The sequence below is a fragment of the Cricetulus griseus genome, assembly GCF_003668045.3.
Source record: "Cricetulus griseus strain 17A/GY chromosome 1 unlocalized genomic scaffold, alternate assembly CriGri-PICRH-1.0 chr1_0, whole genome shotgun sequence".
Classification (NCBI taxonomy): domain Eukaryota; kingdom Metazoa; phylum Chordata; class Mammalia; order Rodentia; family Cricetidae; genus Cricetulus; species Cricetulus griseus.
In genome coordinates this window covers 54,193,399-54,210,694 of record NW_023276806.1, presented here as the reverse complement: position 1 = coordinate 54,210,694, position 17,296 = coordinate 54,193,399, and the positions used below count along the sequence as shown (strand labels likewise).

At 45.9% G+C, this 17,296-nt stretch overlaps 1 protein-coding gene across 2 annotated transcripts in view; it reads left to right on the top strand.

Moving 5' to 3' along the window:
• Tspan2 (tetraspanin 2) overlaps positions 1-17,296 on the top strand; it is a 37,479-nt gene that overhangs the window by 17,365 nt on the left and 2,818 nt on the right. For both annotated transcript variants that reach the window (XM_027393818.2, XM_027393817.2), the window contains exons 3-7: positions 7,716-7,813; positions 10,279-10,353; positions 11,575-11,673; positions 12,816-12,887; positions 16,449-16,532. In XM_027393818.2, coding sequence (XP_027249619.1) covers positions 7,716-7,813; positions 10,279-10,353; positions 11,575-11,673; positions 12,816-12,887; positions 16,449-16,532 — 428 coding nt within the window. The remainder of the gene's footprint in view (positions 1-7,715; positions 7,814-10,278; positions 10,354-11,574; positions 11,674-12,815; positions 12,888-16,448; positions 16,533-17,296) is intronic.

Sequence of the window (17,296 nt, the reverse complement as noted above, 5' to 3'; positions counted from 1 at the left end):
CCCTTGCTCCAGGATAGAAGGCCCCAGTGAGACTGATTTGTTTACTTAACGAAGTCTCAAGGAAATGAATGTAACTAAAATTTATCTTAAGGAGTTTGGAAGCATCCTTTGTCCCAGGAGACAGTCACCGGTCCATTCAGAGTGCCACAAGGGCCCTGATGAGTAGGCATCTTACTTTGTGGTGTGGCGTTTTAACATGGAAACAACTCAAAATGGAGAGATGCTTCAGAGTTTTGGGGTGCTGTGATGGTTTGAAAGAAAATGCCCCCCCTTGGCTCATAGAGAGTGGCACTATTAGGAGGTGTGACCTTGTTGGAGTAGGTGTGGCTTTGTTGGAGGAAGTGTGTCACTGGGTGCAGGCTTTGAAGTCTCAGAAGCTCAAACCAGGCCTGGTGGCTCAGTGTCTCTTCCTGACGCCTGCAGATCCAGATGTAGACCTCTCAGCTGCTTCGCCAGCATCATGTCTGCTAGCATGCCATCAGGTTTCCCTCCGTGACAGTAATGGACTAAACCTCTGAACTGTAAGCCAGCCCCAATTAATAGTTTTTCTTGAGGAGAGTTACCATGGTTATGGTGTCTCTTCAGAGCAACAGAAATCCCAACTAAGATTGGCATTAATCTCAAAACTTCTGTGAGTAGGGACTGCTGAGCGACGGAAAAGACCCCATAATGGGGATGGGAGAGAGCTGACCCTGGAGAAGAGATCCAGACGGAGGGGACACAGCCACACTTCCTGCCAAGATAGGGAGGAGATGGGGGTGAGGGAATGGGATGTCTTGCAAATAAAGCTGGCACTCTTCTCAGGGGCTTTGGTCCCTCTGGTATTTTAGCCCTGCTCTGCCATCCTATGGTTGACTCCAGCACTGCGTCCTCATACAGCAGAATCCACAGGAGGAAAAGGAAGTTTCACTTCATGTGTCCTCTTCCAGAAGTCTCCTCTTGCAACCCATTGACCAGAATTGCATCATATAGTTAATCCTAAACCAACCATGGCCCAGAAGAGAATGGCGATGGCTGTCTCTTTAATTTTGGCCCTTCATTTCCTTGTGGTGCCTACTGCTGTTTCTACAAAAACCCAGCCCTCCAACTTTGGAGCCTGATTATGTGCTTGTTTACTGTTACTCACCATGGTAACAGCAAGGGAAGATGTGCCTGAGGAGCCAAGGGAGATAAACCCATACTCATGCCCCACAGCACCAAGGATTCGAAGAAGGATTCCAGCTATTTGTGGACTGTTTCATCTCTTTTGCTCTGTTGGGTAACTTGTTCATTCCCAATCCAAATAGCTTAAGAGTGATGAGGCCAACCCAAGGAACATGGGTTTCTGTGAGGAAACCTCAGAAATCTATGGGACCTCCTGTAGAATCCCAGTATTTAGCCCTAGCATAGGTGTGGACTTTGGGAGCCCATTCCATATAGAGGAATACTCCCTGAGCCGAGACACATGGGGGTGGGCCTAGGCCCTATCCCAAAGGATACAAAAGACTCTGATGACATCCTATGGAAGGTCTCACCATCCAGGGGGAGCAGAAAAGATATATGACAGATAAGGTTTTAGTTGGGGGGGGGCAGGTAGGGGAGGACGGGTGGGTGAAGGGAAATGGGGTTGTCATGTAAAACAATCCTGTTTCTAATTCAAATTTAAAAAGTTGGAAAAAAAAAAGAGTGCTGAGGCCAATAAGCAGCTGGCTACATGAGTGGGTTGGGGACCAGCACTAGAGTTAGGCTGGGGAGTGTAACGGGGTCTGTTGAAAGGAAAGAAGCATCTTCTACTGGAATTAGAAGCCTAGAGCTTCAAGCAGCCATTGATCATGGCAGAAAGGAGACCTGACATGTTACTGAAGGAAAGCCAAGGCCAGATGGCTGGATTCTGGTCACATCATTTGAGTCCCTGAGATGAGTGCTAGCCTGGACGTTTAGTTACATGGCTCACAAATTTCCATTGCATTCAAGTCCACTAAAGCAGGTTTCTATGGTTTGTCATCATAGAGAGATTCCTGACATACATGGCCACACAAATATGACATGAAAACACATCTCTGGTGTCTCAGGCCATGTGTGTCCCATTGGGCTTAATTTAGGAAACAAAACAGGAATATTTGAGTACAGCCTCTCCCTGTCCTGCTCAATACAGGAAACTCTCAGACTGGTAAATCACCAACCCTGACTTTTGTCCCAGTGTTTAAATGACAACGTAAAACAGAGCCCACCTGTGCCTGCTACATTTGTTCAGCATTTTTTTGAGTTAATAGATCACTGCAAGATGTTTGTAGGTTGAACCCAAAACCGTATCTGTGGACCTTTACTTATACCTCATATCTGAAGTATCACAGATGGGCCTCTCCTGGTTCACTTGTCCATTTCCAGCCCCAGAGCCCCATCCTCCCTTCTGCTGGGCCGGAGTCACCTCCTCACTCATATGACCTGGGGGAGGGGAAGCTGGTGCTTGTTTGGTTTTACTTTGGGGCTTCTTGAGGCAGGGTGTCATGTAGACCAGGCTGGTCTAGAACTTACTCTATAGCTGACAATGTCCTTGAACTCCTGATCCTCCTGCCTCTACCTCCAGCGTACTAGGATTCCAGGTGTGAGCCACTATGCCTAAATGATCTGTGTATTTTTCTTTAGACTATGTTTTAGAGTCATCAGCTCAGACTCATTGCTCGTTTTGTTAAACACTGTCCTAAACAGGTTTAACATGTTTAAGAGTTTCTCCAAGGTGTAAAGCTACAGTCAGGTGCAGTGGCACCTGCCTGTAGTCCTAGCTCCTTGGGAAGATGAGGAGGATCGAAGAGAAGGGAAGGAAAAGAGACATCACTCAGCATAGAGTGAGGAAACCTCCAAGAAGACACATTGCATAGCTCCCTGCTTCCAGGGAGACGGCAGGCAGACTTTGTAGGACCATGTTTGTAGGGATGGTCTCACTTCTGACATCCTAGTTCTCACACCATGCTAATGAAGTTTCTCTCTGTTCTAGTGTTCTGTACCCAATGTTCAAGCCAGACAGAGTAGCAGGCAGTAGCCAACGCGGGACAACATGGTTATGGGAAATGAGGACAGGGAGAGAGGGTAGTCAGACTGAGTGCCGCCTGCTGCTGCCCTTTGGTATCCCTCTGGGCCTAGGCCAAGGCCTGGAGCCTGACCCAGGTTCTCTGTGTCCTTGGTTGCTTAGGTGAGGAAGGAAGAGGCTGGCAAGAGCGGAACTGGCAGGAAGGGGCTTGGGCTACTTGGGGTTTTCTAGACCTTCTCCATTCTAATTCCTTCCAGGGAACTCTTGGGCGAAGCCCCTGCTTCCTCCTGACCCAACAACCTGCCCATCTGACTTCCTGTGCCAGTCTGCCCCAGAGTGCTGGATGGGCAGATGCCTCAGGGTCTTCCTTCTAGGAGCATAGAGTGGGGAGTGGTCTTCTCTGCCTCAGGAAGCTGGAGCCTGGGCTGGAGCACATGAGCTCATGTCTGTGAGCAGAGGATGTGAGCAGGATTCTCCATTGGGGGGTGCCCGCACAAACAGGAGCCACTGCCTGGCTGCATCTGTCTCTCCCTGTTGAATTCCGAGTCCTGGAACCTGGCTTTGATTGTGGCTGGAGGTTGTGTGGAAGGAAAGTGTTCCGTTGCTAAACATTCAGGGCTGGCTTGCCTTTATAAACACTCTGACTCATTGTGGTAATATTTTTTAACTTCATACCTGACACCATGCTAGCTGGGTAACAGAAAGAGAGAGACTAACTACCGTGTCTGGACAGTTTCTCCAAAGCCATTCTACAAGAAATCAGAATAGATAATCATCCCAGCACTGAAGGTCAAAACCCTGAAGGAGAGGACTTTCCTACAGCCAGTTTTGGCAGCCTAGAGTTCTAGACCCTAGCCTGTTCTTTTGGGAAAAACACCCAGGAACTTTGCTCAAAAACTTCCCTACTATTCATACATGGATGATTTCTAGCTAAGAAATTCACTGCTCTGAGTGTCTACTAAAAACATAGCATGGGGGTTTGGGGTACACACTCTGGCTCAATTCCAGTTTATCCCTTATAATTGTGCAACTTCCAAAATGCAACTGCATTTCTGATTCTTTAGCTGTGAATGTTTGAGTACAGTACCAACATAACTAGGTATGAGTTGTGAGTAAATACTAACTCTCACTATTCATGTACTAGGGGATGCTAACAAAAGGCCACCTGATGAGGAAAGACAGCATGAAGAGATAGAGGAGCCATTGGGGTGGTCTTAAAGACCAGTTTATAACATGGGCTTTGTCATCAAATAGGTTCTTGAGATGATAAGTGTCAAGTGCATAGTATAGGTACCACCCAGAGAGGGCTGGGGCAGCAGGAAGTGGTACTTCCTACCAGTGATGCGGAGTGAGAACATAAAGCGCCTAGAATAGAACTTGCTAACTGGTAGCTGCTGCTGCTGTTACTTAGAAAGCATCAAACAGTCTTTTCTTTTCCCATGAACTCAGACTCATATATTAGTATAAACACATAGATACAGTCAACCCTTAGAATTGATGGGTTCACATCCGTTGGTTCAACATCTACAAATTCAAGCAACCCCAGATCAAATATTTTTTTAATGGATCTCTTCTGAACATGTATAGACATTTTCATGCCATTTACCCCTAAATAATACAGTCTAACAACCATAGGACATTTGTGTTGTACTAGACAGTATAAATAACCTAGAGATTATTTAAAGGATACAGAGGGATGTGAGTGGGTTATATGAAAATACGATGCCATTTTATGAGGGGCTCGTGGGACTAATCCCCATGGAGACTGAGTGATGGCTGTAATTATGTATAGTCAAGGGAAGCTGGAAGGGAGATGTCTGCAGACACAAAAAAAAAAAAAAAGATGAAAAATTGATCATTAGCAGGTTGCATAAGACCATCTGCTGCCAAGATCAGTGGAGTTGGTGAGCATGCCGAGACATCCATTCCCAACAAGGATTTTTAAATGATTTTTGCCAAGGGCCCTTTGACACGCCCTCTTGATCCTTTGCTGCCGAAATGGTAACTCCTCGCTGTACTAGAAGGAACACAACTCTAAGAAGGAGGGGTGGAATCATCAGGGAAGAAGCTGTCCCCAGGTAGCATTCCACTGGCATCACAAAGCCCAGCCCTTAATGATAAAAATGCAATTTCAAAGGGTTTTCTTTTTAAGATTAAGGAAAACAAGGCTTAGAAAACATATGGGATTCATTAAGTAGGTCATGTGTCTGTCCTGTGTCCCCTGCTGCTGGGAAAAGGACTCTACAGAAGCCATCTTGGAATTAAAGTGTAGCTCTAAGCTAATTGATGTATCAGCAGCTCTTTTTGAAACCGTACATTAGATATGTATCCTTGGAAACCGCAGGAGGTTTATAGACAGATTTGGCAGGCCCAGGGAATTGGTTTCATCTGGAAGTTCCCTGTGATTCTCTCCAGCTCCAGAGAGAGCCTCATTTAGAACCAGAAGGACAGTTGCTTCTCTTCATGCAACCAGAGGCTTGCTGTGGAGAGGCTTCGGGAGCAGAAGCTACTAGTACATTCAAGTTGTTCTGCCCATACTGGGGCATTGGATACAGTTCCAATGTATCCAATCTCCTGGGAAGCTATCTCACTGTTTCAGAAGAGCCAGGATGGTTGCCAGGAACCATCCTTGGTCCAGAAAGACCAAGTGAACTGTGCCCACTGGGCCCCCTACACATTGGGTACCTGCTTCTTCAGCAGCATCACTTTTCTGTTTCAGACCTTCTTGGGATATGAGGCCCTCATCCCACTTAGCTGACATTGGAGAACACAGCCCTTTGGTGACCTGATATGTGTTCATTGCAATGGGATCTCAGAATGTATGTCTAAGTACAGATGCTCAGTGGGATGAAGCAGCCAGTCTGGAACTTTGAATTTATTTCACTTTATCTATGGGAGAAATGTAAACTGACTGAGGTTTCACACTTGTGCACTTGTAGACAGGGTAAAAGAAGACTCTTAGACATGAAATCTGCTGAGAACTATGGGACCCCATGAAGGTCTAAGACACACCAGAGCAGGGTGTGGTCATGCCAGAATGCTTTCCAGCTTCCTAGAGTGTGGGATAGATGAGGATTTAGGGAGCTGGAACCTAACCGTATCTTCACACTGGATCAATGACAGCTGGGTAGCAGTGATGGGAGGCAATGACATTCTAAGCAAGAAATCGGTATAAGATGGCTCTCCCTTGAGGCACTATGGGAAGGAGCTGATAGGATGTTGTTGCTGCAGCCATCGCTGTCGGGGCTGCTTATTCAGCCTGCTTGGGTAAGGAGTGTAGGGTGGGAGTCAGGCCTCCTCTGACACTTTGTGGTGTCAAGAATGTTCTCTCACCTAAGCAGACTGCTTCAAGGAACGGAGGAGATGATGGAAAAGAAAAAGCTTTGAAAAGTGAAGACGTCAAGACAATAAGGTGTTCAAGCAGTGGAGTCAACACTTGTTTTTAAAATGGTATCCGTTCTCCTGTAACCACATCCATTCCCCCATGAATGATCCTCTTAGAGAAAAGGGAACTGGAGGAAGTGATAGGGCTGGAACAGCTGGGAGTGTGTAGGCCCCTCCAGACTGAAAAGTCAACCCTTCTCCCCTTCAGAACCCAGGAGTACCTTGAGGGCCTCTTGGTCTTGGTCTGGGTGGTGCAGGAAGCAGTATAGCCACCCTATAACCCCATCTAGGTCTGTTCACAGATAGGCCTGCCCACAAACCGGCTGTGAGCAACCCCCAGGAGCCCCAGGAAATGCCTGCATGCAAGACTCAGGGTTCCCCACAGGGGTGGGACCCCATTGCCCCCCTCCCTCCGGGTGAATAAGAATGGTTTCCAGGTGACTCATCTAACTAAAATGCAAAATTAAAAAACAGCCGATTAGCCTTACTCACAGTGAGTCAAGTACCAGCCCAAGCATTGTGTTCTCCCTTATCTCAGGATCTGAGAAGGAAATCAGGAAGGCTTGGCCCAAGTCTCCCAGAACCAGCACATTGCTGTCCTTTTTCTCTGTGGTGAAAACCTCCTAGGGCTTGACTTAGGAGGTGAAATTTCTGACCACTCAAAGTAAGGCTGCCCCTGTGGCTCAGAAGGCAGGATGGCCTCTGTGGGGGAAGGGGACAGCAGCTTGTGACCTTGGGACAATAGCTTGACCCTCTGGGGCTCAGCTCCTCTAAGAATGGAGGTAACAGCAGCACTCAGTACTTCACAACCATCACAAAAGCTACTCTAGTAAACCTATACTAGGTATACACAAAAGAGCAAGACAAGAAGAGCCTGTCACACATGGCAACTGTGTTAGAATTATCAGGTGGACAATTAGCTCTTGATTAGAACATGGTTCTAGTAACAGTATCGTGAGTGTCCGTTACCTTATTCATCCTCTTTGGTTGTTTATTTTGTTGTGTTTTGTTTCGTAACATGGCCGCCCATCTGTGGTGCCCTCTAAAGGAGAAGTCACACAAAACTGATGACTCGTTACTATGTCCTATGCTTCTGTCCTTACCCAAATCCCTGCTCCATTCCTTCTCCTCCCCTGTCACTCAGCAGCTACTGCTCCCTCCCAAAGCCTTGGCCTCAAGTCTCTCAGCAGAATGCTGTGCAGAGATGAAAGCCAGAGCCCGGATGGTGTGCAAGGCAGGGCTGTTGTCTCACACACTGTGCTTGCTCCACTGGACTAATAATCTTAGTCAGGCTCTGAATGTCTCCTTGGCCTCTCATCCACAGGGCTCTATGTGTTGGTTGGAGCTGGAGCCCTGATGATGGCTGTGGGATTTTTCGGGTGCTGTGGAGCCATGCGTGAGTCACAGTGTGTGCTCGGATCAGTAAGTGGGCTTTATGAGGGTCAGGGTGGGTTGGTAAACTTCCCTGGAGGGAGGAGGGAGCCCCGGATTGAAGTGTTAAACCCTCCTGGACTTGAAGCTTTGGCACTGGACCCTATCTGTGATGTCTGTTTCCTCCATCTCCTGCATGAGAATAGTATTATTATCTTTGTTCCTGCTCATATGGAAAATGTGAAAACAATGAGACCATCAGTATAAAGATATTTGGGAAGAGTGCTTACGAATTGATTGTTTTTTAAAAAATAATATTCAACTGTGATGTGTCAGCGTAAAGATTCCCATAGCCAGGAAAAACCTGTTGTTTACAAGGAAAGCATTTCTGGTTAAGATCAATAACTTAGTGAAACATCCCTCTGGTGCCTAATTTTTTTTCTAGACAGGGTTTCTCTGTGTAGCTTTGGACCCTGTCCTGGAACATGCTCTGTAGAACAGGCTGGCCTTGAACACACAGAGATCTGTCTGCCTCTACCTCCCATGTGCTGGGATTAAAGGTGTGCGCCACCACTGCTTGGCATCTGGTGCCTTATTTTCACCAGCAGCTTCTGTTTAAAAATAAAAAGTTTCTGTTACCTGTTACCTTCTAGCAGCAGATACTCTGAAGTAGAAGGAGGTGGGGAGCCCAGGGAGGGCTTTGTATTTCTCACAGGGAGCCTGAAGCAGGGTGCACTGAAGCCCCTCATTTCTCATTCCCATTGCAGTCTTTGGGTTTTCCATGTCTGACCGATGATTCCCATCTAAGGCTATGTGAAATGTCTGCTTCTTCTCCCTGCCATTCTTCCTTTCTCCAAATAAAGCTCCGTTTTGTTTATCACAGAGCTGAGTTTGATCAGAAAACCTAAGACCTGGCAGACTCTATCCATAAGGAGACTCCCCCTCACACACATCCCAAACATACCCCCGTCCTGCACACACACCCTGCACACACCCCACACACAAACACTGCATACACACACTCTCGCATCCACACACTCACTGCACATACCCCCCCCACACACCCAACACACAATGCATACACACCCCACACATACACCCTGCACACACACACCCAACACATACACCCTGCATACACACCCCACACACACACCCTGCATACACACTCCACATACACACCCTGCAAACACACACACCCAACACATACACCCTGCACACACACACCCAACACATACACCCTGCATACACACACCCAACACATACACCCTGCATACACACCCCACACACACACCCTGCAAACACACACCCAACACATACACCCTGCACACACACACCCCACAATACACTCTGCACACACACACCCCACACATTCACCCTGCATACACACCCCACATACACACCCTGCAAACACACACACCCAACACATACACCCTGCACACACACCCCACACACACACCCTGCACACACACACCCAACACATTCACCCTGCATTCACACCCCACATACACACCCTGCAAACACACACACCCAACACATTCACCCTGCACACACACACCCCACACATACACTCTGCACACACACACCCCACACATTCACCCTGCATACACACCCCACATACACACCCTGCAAACACACACACCCAACACATACACCCTGCACACACACCCCACACACACACCCTGCACACACACACCCAACACATTCACCCTGCATTCATATCTCACACACACACCCTGCACACACCCCCCACACCCCTCACACATAAACCCCTGTACACACATGCTCTGCACACACAAACACACACACTGCACACATACCTCCCCACACACACGCCGAATGTCCACACACCCACACACACCCTGAACATGTCGATCCCCACATACACCTCACACAAACCCGCCCCCCCCAACATACACACACACCCCCTGAACATGTAGATCCCCACATACACCTCACAATACCCCCCAACATACACACACACACCCTGCACAGACTGCTACTCTTCTCTTCGTCTCCTCAGAGAAGCCTTCCAGATCACAATGCTCACATCACACTCTGCCTCACCAGCAGCTCTGTGTCCAACCATATTTCCTCTCTGTAGAACTCACTTGGTCATCAAGTATTTATGAAATATGTCTCTACCAGGTACTGTGCTAGGTGATAGAGTTTCTATGTAGCTATCTCATATTCTTTATGCATTTTTAAAACCTTTATTCATTTGCTGTATCTTTTCTGCTCAATATAAACTTTATGATAGCGGAGAGGTTGGGATCTTGCCTGCCATTGTATAACCAGCACACAGGACAGTGCCTGGCACAGAACACTCTCTCAGTAAACAATTGTTCAGTGAAATAACAGACAAGCCACACAAAAGTGCCTTGACAGTTGCATGAGGGATACAAAGTATGTAAGTGCTTCCCTTCTTACCCAATGCCTTGCCAGTGGGACTAGATGCAAACAGGCTAAATGACTTGAAAAGGTATTAAATTAATGAAATTAGTATTTTCTCTCAACAGTTTTTTACCTGTCTGCTGGTGATATTTGCTGCGGAAGTAACCACTGGAGTGTTTGCTTTTATAGGCAAGGATGTAGTAAGTAAAACCTAGATGATTTTGTGGTTGTTAAGGCATTCATCTTGTGGAAAACAACATAGACTACTCACCCCAAAATGTTATTAAGAAACAAAATAGCTCACAAAATGTGTAAATAAACCTTTTAACCTAGTAGTGTTTAGGGCTCAACATGTATATATGAGTGGTAATATATGGTCTCTACTCAAGTGTTTAAACTGGTCTATGTTTGTTTGTTTGTTTGTTTGCTTGCTTGCTTGCTTGGTTTTTGAGACAGAATTTCTCTGTAGCATTGGAGCTCTGTCCTGGAACTTTCTTTATAGAACAGGCTGGCCTCAAACTCACAGAGATCTGCCTGTTTCTGCTTCCTGAGTGCTGGGATTAAAGGCGTGTGCCACCACTGACCAGCTTGTTTACATTGGAGCTCTGTCCTGGAACTTTCTTTATAGTCCAGGCTGGCCTCGAACTCATAGAGATCTGCCTGTTTCTGCTTCCTGAGTGCTGGGATTAAAGGTGTGTGCCACCGCAGCCCGGCTTGTTTGTTTGTTTGTTTTTTAACTGGTTTTCCATTTTAAGATTGTCCCTAGTTCAAAATGAGGCAGGCATTAGGTTACAGATACAAGAATGGGGCAAGGAGAAAGACCCCATCTTCTCATCCCTCTGTCACTTGTCCCAAAGGCTTGGCTTAGACAGGGGCCACACTGTTGTGAGAAGCAAGAACAATCCTTAGTGACCAGAACACGTTATAAGAGGAGCCCACGGGGCATGTGGCCTTTAGAAGGACTTTCAGCTGGCAAGAAAGCATGCTTCCACAGATTCCACCGATCTCCTAGATGTGCCTAGTTGCCAGTGAAGCCCATCAGGTTTAGAAATCCCTACTCTAAGAGATGGCTCTAACCGACGGGCATTGGTGGCACATGCCTTTAATTCCAGCACTCGGGAGGCAGAGGCAGGTGGATCTCTGTGAGTTCAAGACCAGCCTGGTCTACAAGAGCTAGTTCCAGGATAGGCTCCAAAGCTACAGAGAAACCCTGTCTTGAAAAACCAAAAAAAAAAAAAAAAAAAAAAAAAAAAAGAGAGATGGCTCTGACCTAGGAAAGCATTCTTAGTTGGTGTGTCCTCCATCTTCAGAAGAGTGTGTGGGAAAGCAGTGCTCCCAAAGGAAGCAGAAAAGGGGGCTCTTCTTGGTAAAAAGGAAATGTCTGCAACTTCCCATTCACTGTGTCCTGGTATTTTTTTCAGGCTATACGACATGTACAGACCATGTATGAGGAGGCATACAGCGATTACCTTAAAGACAGGGGAAGGGGAAATGGCACTCTCATTACCTTCCACTCAGCAGTGAGTAACTTCACTTCTTCCTTGATGTCACATTTTCTACATATCATGCATGAGCCAGGCTTTCTCTAATTGCCTAAATTTAAAATAAAATAAATCCAACAAGTGGAAACAGATGCCTATTTTAGCTCTGATGCTATAGTTTGTGTTTTGTGGAGACCTTTGGCTAGAATGAGACCTACCACAGATTCACAAGAAGTCAGGGTGTGTGCCCAAAAAGAGACCAAAAGCATGAGCAGGGCACTGAGAAAGCCACCCAAATGCATGTCATTTCCTCTCAGTGGTGACACTGTGGTATGACAGAAGCAATCATGGTGTCCTTCAAGCCAGGAAAGCTTCAGCCCTGTGATGCTAAAGGGATTAGTTAGCCTCTCTGATATCTGCTCACCTCACTCCTTATTTACAAAACAAAGGTTGTGGGGAAACAACGATATTCCCTTCTAGAATGTTCCATGGGAATGTGCTAGAGAGCAGTGCTTAGAGCTGCATATAGTTGAGAAAGGCTTAGATAGGAAATGGGTCAGACCAGGCCGCTCTGTCTTCTTAAGCACTGTACTCTAGAGAAGTAACTGTGAACTTCTGAGCCAGTGTGTTCAAATACCTGGCTCTATATGACAAGAGTGTCTGAGAAGGCTCTTCAGAGACATCAAGCAGCACACAGACCCCTTTGTCTTAAACAGCCAGCCCTGAGGCAGGCTGCCAGTTTGCCAGCCAGCACTCATGCTTGCTCTTCTAGCCCTGGGCTTTCCCTGTGGCTACCTCTCCTCTCTTCTCATAGTCCCTGACTAATGAGATATTTCCAAAGCTCATAAGGTTTGCTCCTCAGCAGGTTTTTCAGACTTCATGTCTGAAGGATGGCATGTGAGGCCCCGCTCCTGTCTCTAAAGTGGCCCTTTATGGACGACACCATCAATTAGCCCCTTGCCTCAAGTCACTTCCTATCATAAAACTTAAGCAGCTTTGGAGAAGTCCTGTTCCTGAGTTGCTAGCACAATTCTGTGATTCTTCTTTCGTTCTTTGGGCCTCAGAGCTACCTTTCAGCCTCAGCACTGCCAGCCAGCAGTGATGCCTGGGAGCCAGCACTCCTATCATGTGGTCATCCCCACCGCCCGCCCCATGCCCTAAAGCCTCTTCTTGCTCTCTAGTTTCAGTGCTGTGGGAAAGAAAGTTCTGAACAAGTTCAGCCGACCTGTCCAAAGGAGCTTCCCGACCACAAGGTAAGCTGGGTATTTCTGGTTCCCCCAGCTGTTGTGAGGAGGTTTTGGTGTCAGGGTAGAGGCTCAAGTCCTTCCTTCAAGTCTAGGGGGGCTGTGGATCTTGAGCCTTACTCATGCCATGTGAACAAGAGAGCAACCCTGAGTCAGGTTCCTCATACCCCAGGGAATAATGGGAGGCTTGCTTGCCAGTGCCTACGCCACGTGCTTAAGGTACATTAATTTACTTCACCAGGGCCAGCGGTCTGTGTGTCCCCCTTCCCCCATGTCTTTCTGGGACAGTCACAGCACTGATAAATTTAACTGCTCTGTCACCATATTCTCCAAGTATAAGAGAAGAAACAGTCCCTCCCTCAGTAACTTCAGTATTGATGACTGCATAGATAGCAGAGATGAGAACTCACCACTGGGTTCTGGCTTCTCCACGGGTACAGAGGATGATGCCATTCATTGAATTAATGAATAGAGGAGAAAGAGCCTATTATGGAGAAAAGAGACAGTATAGTGGGTTTGTTAAAAAATTTTTTTGAGATCTGTTTTATTTATGCATATAAGAGAAAGAAAGATGTGGATTTGCACAGCCCAAGGAAGCCAGAGGAGTCAGATCCCCTGGAACTGTAGTTACAGGCAGTTGTGCACCACCTGACATGTTACTGGGAACCAGATTCCCCCTCTACTCTTCACCATGGGTCGCTCGTTCCTCAGTCCCATTTTGGTGTTTTAAACATTGCGGTTTGGAAAATCTGGTGTGTGGCTTAAAAGAGATGTTAAAGTATCAATGACCTGTAATCTTAGCGTTAGAGACATGTATTTGACTCATGAGATTTTGAAAAAAAAGAAAAATGTGAATAATAGTCTAAGCAACACCACTATTAAGGCTGGGCAAAGGCCAGCAGCTAAAAAGGAGGAGGAGTCAGACACAAAGGAACTGCTGCTGAGGAGATTGGCGCGGTGCCTGTCAGGCACTGTGGATACAAAGATGAATGAGACAAGGTCCCTACCAACAAGGAACCTACTGTCTATTAGGAGATGTAAACACTAGAGTTGACGCAGTGCACAGTGGGGTTATAGACAGAGCTTGCATGGTGCTCCAAGAGCCCCGGGAAGGCATATAGAAGACACCCGATGAAGGGTAACCAGATAAAGACTCTGTGGATGATGACAGTTCAACTATGTTCTGCACTGAGAGGTAATTATGTAGTTTGAGCCAAGTACAAGAAAAAAAGAGCTCACAAAAGATGAAAGGCAAACGACTGTTTAAACACATAAAAAAGCATAGGTAATCAGAAGCAATCTTAAATTAACAGAAACTTTAAGTGACAAGACACCATTGTTTAACATGTGAAATTAGCCAAGTTTTCTTTTTCTCCTATTAATAACATAATATGGGCAAGAATGATATGAAATTAAGATTTTTTTTAATTGGTACAATGGTCTTAGAGATTAGTACAGTCATGGAGCCCAGAATGTTAAATGTGCTCATGCCCTTTGGTCTAGAAACTCTATTTCTCAGAATTTATCCTAAAAAAAAATGGAATCTTTTTAATATATGCAGGAACTGGGGAGACAGTTCAGCTGATAAATTACACAAGCACAAGACCTGAATTTAATCCTTGGTATCTCATAAAAAAATCTGCATGTGGTGGACCTGCCTGAAATCCCAGTGCTGGGAAGGCAGAGGAAGATGGTCCCCAGGGCTCTCTAGCTAGCCTACACTAATTGGTGAACTCTAGGGTCCCCGAGAGAGTCAGTATCAAAAGACAAGATTGACAGCTCCTGTGGTGCCCCCCCCCACACACACACACACACGGGGAAAATGTGGGTAGAAAATTTTGTGCAGTATTCATTACAAATAATATATATTAATAACCAAATACTGGTCTCTTAACATGCTAAATAGGATATTGTTTAAATATTATCATTTCATATGATGTTTTATTGCCACTAGGAATCACAATTTCCAAAAAATAAGACAGTATTTTTTAAGTTTCTTCATGTTAAGTGTAAAAGCACACAGATTAATATAAAAGTGAGCTGAGTATGTGGGTCTTTTTATACCCAAAAATCATCAACAGTATTAGTTATGATCTTAGAGGACAGATGTTTCTTAGTTTCATTTTATTAATATCTATTATCCAAATTTCAATGACTGTGTATTCCCTTGTGAATAAGGAAAGCCAGTACATGTTTTGTAATTTGTTTTTCACACAAGAAGCTATCTCCGAATGGAAAGAACGGCTGTCCGCAGGGTTGGAGGGGGATGGCAGGGGACAGGCTGCTTTGCTTGCTTTAGACTGAAAACGTTGAGTGTGGTGTCACTTGGCCAATGGAAATGTTAATAGACAGAAAAGAGGCTGAAAGAGAGTGACTGGCAGGCTCCCTGAGAGAGGAGAGGGAGTGCGACCCAGAGCCAGCGAAGGGGCTAGCTTTCTACAGAGAAGGGCACCTCACTATCTCTGAGGAAAGGAAGAAAAGTTACAAAGGAAAACTTGTGCCTTTTGTGTGCTCACTACCTGCCTGGCACAGAAGGGAGGCAGTGTCTCAGAGCCCAGGTGGAGAGGAATGCGAGAAGAGCTGCACATTGACTGGTTTTCTCTGGTGTGCCCGGAAGCTGCTGTCTCCAGCAGCGCTCTAGGCTTTCACCAGAGGGCATCATTGTTCTTCTAGGAGACTGCATCCTCCCTTCCTCTGGAGAGAGGAAGCTATAGTTTACTGCTGCACATACACCAATCCACTACAGTGGCTGATACAAGGTCTGCAGGACCATTGAATAGAAAGGGAGGCATGAAAGTGGTCACCATTCCATGTAACTCAATATCAGAGAATGCTAAAGATCTGTGTACCCCGAGGGTACATCCGGGCTGAGAGCACACCTCTATGTAGGAAGACTCCAAATGGAAGCTGTTGGCACTGGGGACATAATAGTGGTCATAGATGGTCCACACTGTCCCCTGCTCAGCCTCCTCCTTGTCTATGAAGGTTCTTCAAACTCATGCTTCACAGATCTCTTAAGAGTCGAGGATAGGAACCCACAGCTCAACTAACATTGGAACAATGATCTTCTAACTCTCAAGACCTGGTTTTCCTACGTATTGACTTTCCATAATTTAACTTGACTCCATGCAGACTTTTTAGTCTCATAATAGGTAGGTAACACCCGCCTTGCATAGAGCAAGTGTATAAAATGCCTTTTAAACTGTAGATGACTATAGGGGGCTATTATTTAGAAAATATCTTTCTTTGCTGAAAATAAGAAAAGGCCTCAAGTTTTGGAATGCCTGAAGTCCCCTAGAAATTGCTTTGTGAAGCTATATTTCGGATCTCTGAGGCAGACCACTGGCCTAAACAGGACAGTGGTACCAAAGGGGGAGGGGACTTGCATTTTCCCCATCACTACATTTTTGCTTTACAGTTATGTCAATGTTACCCATGAGATGGTTTACATATGAGCAGAAGCTGACATGGATGAGCTTACAGACCCATCATGGAAAACGGAAGGATTGGGTCAGGACATGAGTCACACAATTAGTTTTTATGCTGACTTTATTTTTTTTTCCAAAACAGAATTGTATCGACACAATTGAAACCATAATTAGTGTTAAGCTCCAGCTCATTGGAATCGTTGGTATTGGAATTGCCGGTCTCACGGTAAGAAAGCTGTAGAATGTAATCGTTTTTTGTCATCTAAGAAGCATTAGAACCTTACATCTTATTTCTCTTCACATTGGAGATGGTGGTATCTTAAGTGGGGATTCTCAAAATGGATAAAAAAAACCTTTGTTCACAGCACTCCTCAGACTATACCCAGGATGAGGTGGAGGTCACATCCAAACTTGTAGCCATGAGAAAGGGGATGCCCTTGCTTTATCTGTCTGGAATCAGCACCCCAGGAGTTTCTTCCTGAGTTCTTCTTCCATAGGGAAGGACTGTACAGTGTAATCACTTAGCCAAATGCCCATTAGCTATCGTCTGGCCACACCCTAGCTTGGGTCCTGTCAGCCACAGGCCTGAACTCTTTGCTGGCTGAGCCCTTAGCTCTGTCTGCCCTTGCCCTCCCATTGCTCCTTCCCTGATGCACTGAACATTCACAGATCCTAGTTGTCTTAGGATGGGATCGAAGAGAGAATCAGGGTCATGGCACCAAATTTTAAAAATGAACATTACCAGTCATTTAGAGGTACCCACAGACAGGGTTCCTCTGGCTGTGGCCTTGTAGGGGTAATGACTGAGGACAAAAAGGACCTTTTGGTATTCTCTTCAAACCAGAGGGAAAATAGTTCTGTCCAGGTATTTGGTTTCTTAGAAAACTTTCCAAGAGACAGACGTCAGGAACATTATAGTTCAATAACTTCCATTTATGTTTTGATAGAACTACTGAGTTAAACAGTCATTTATCATTTGTGTGGAAATAG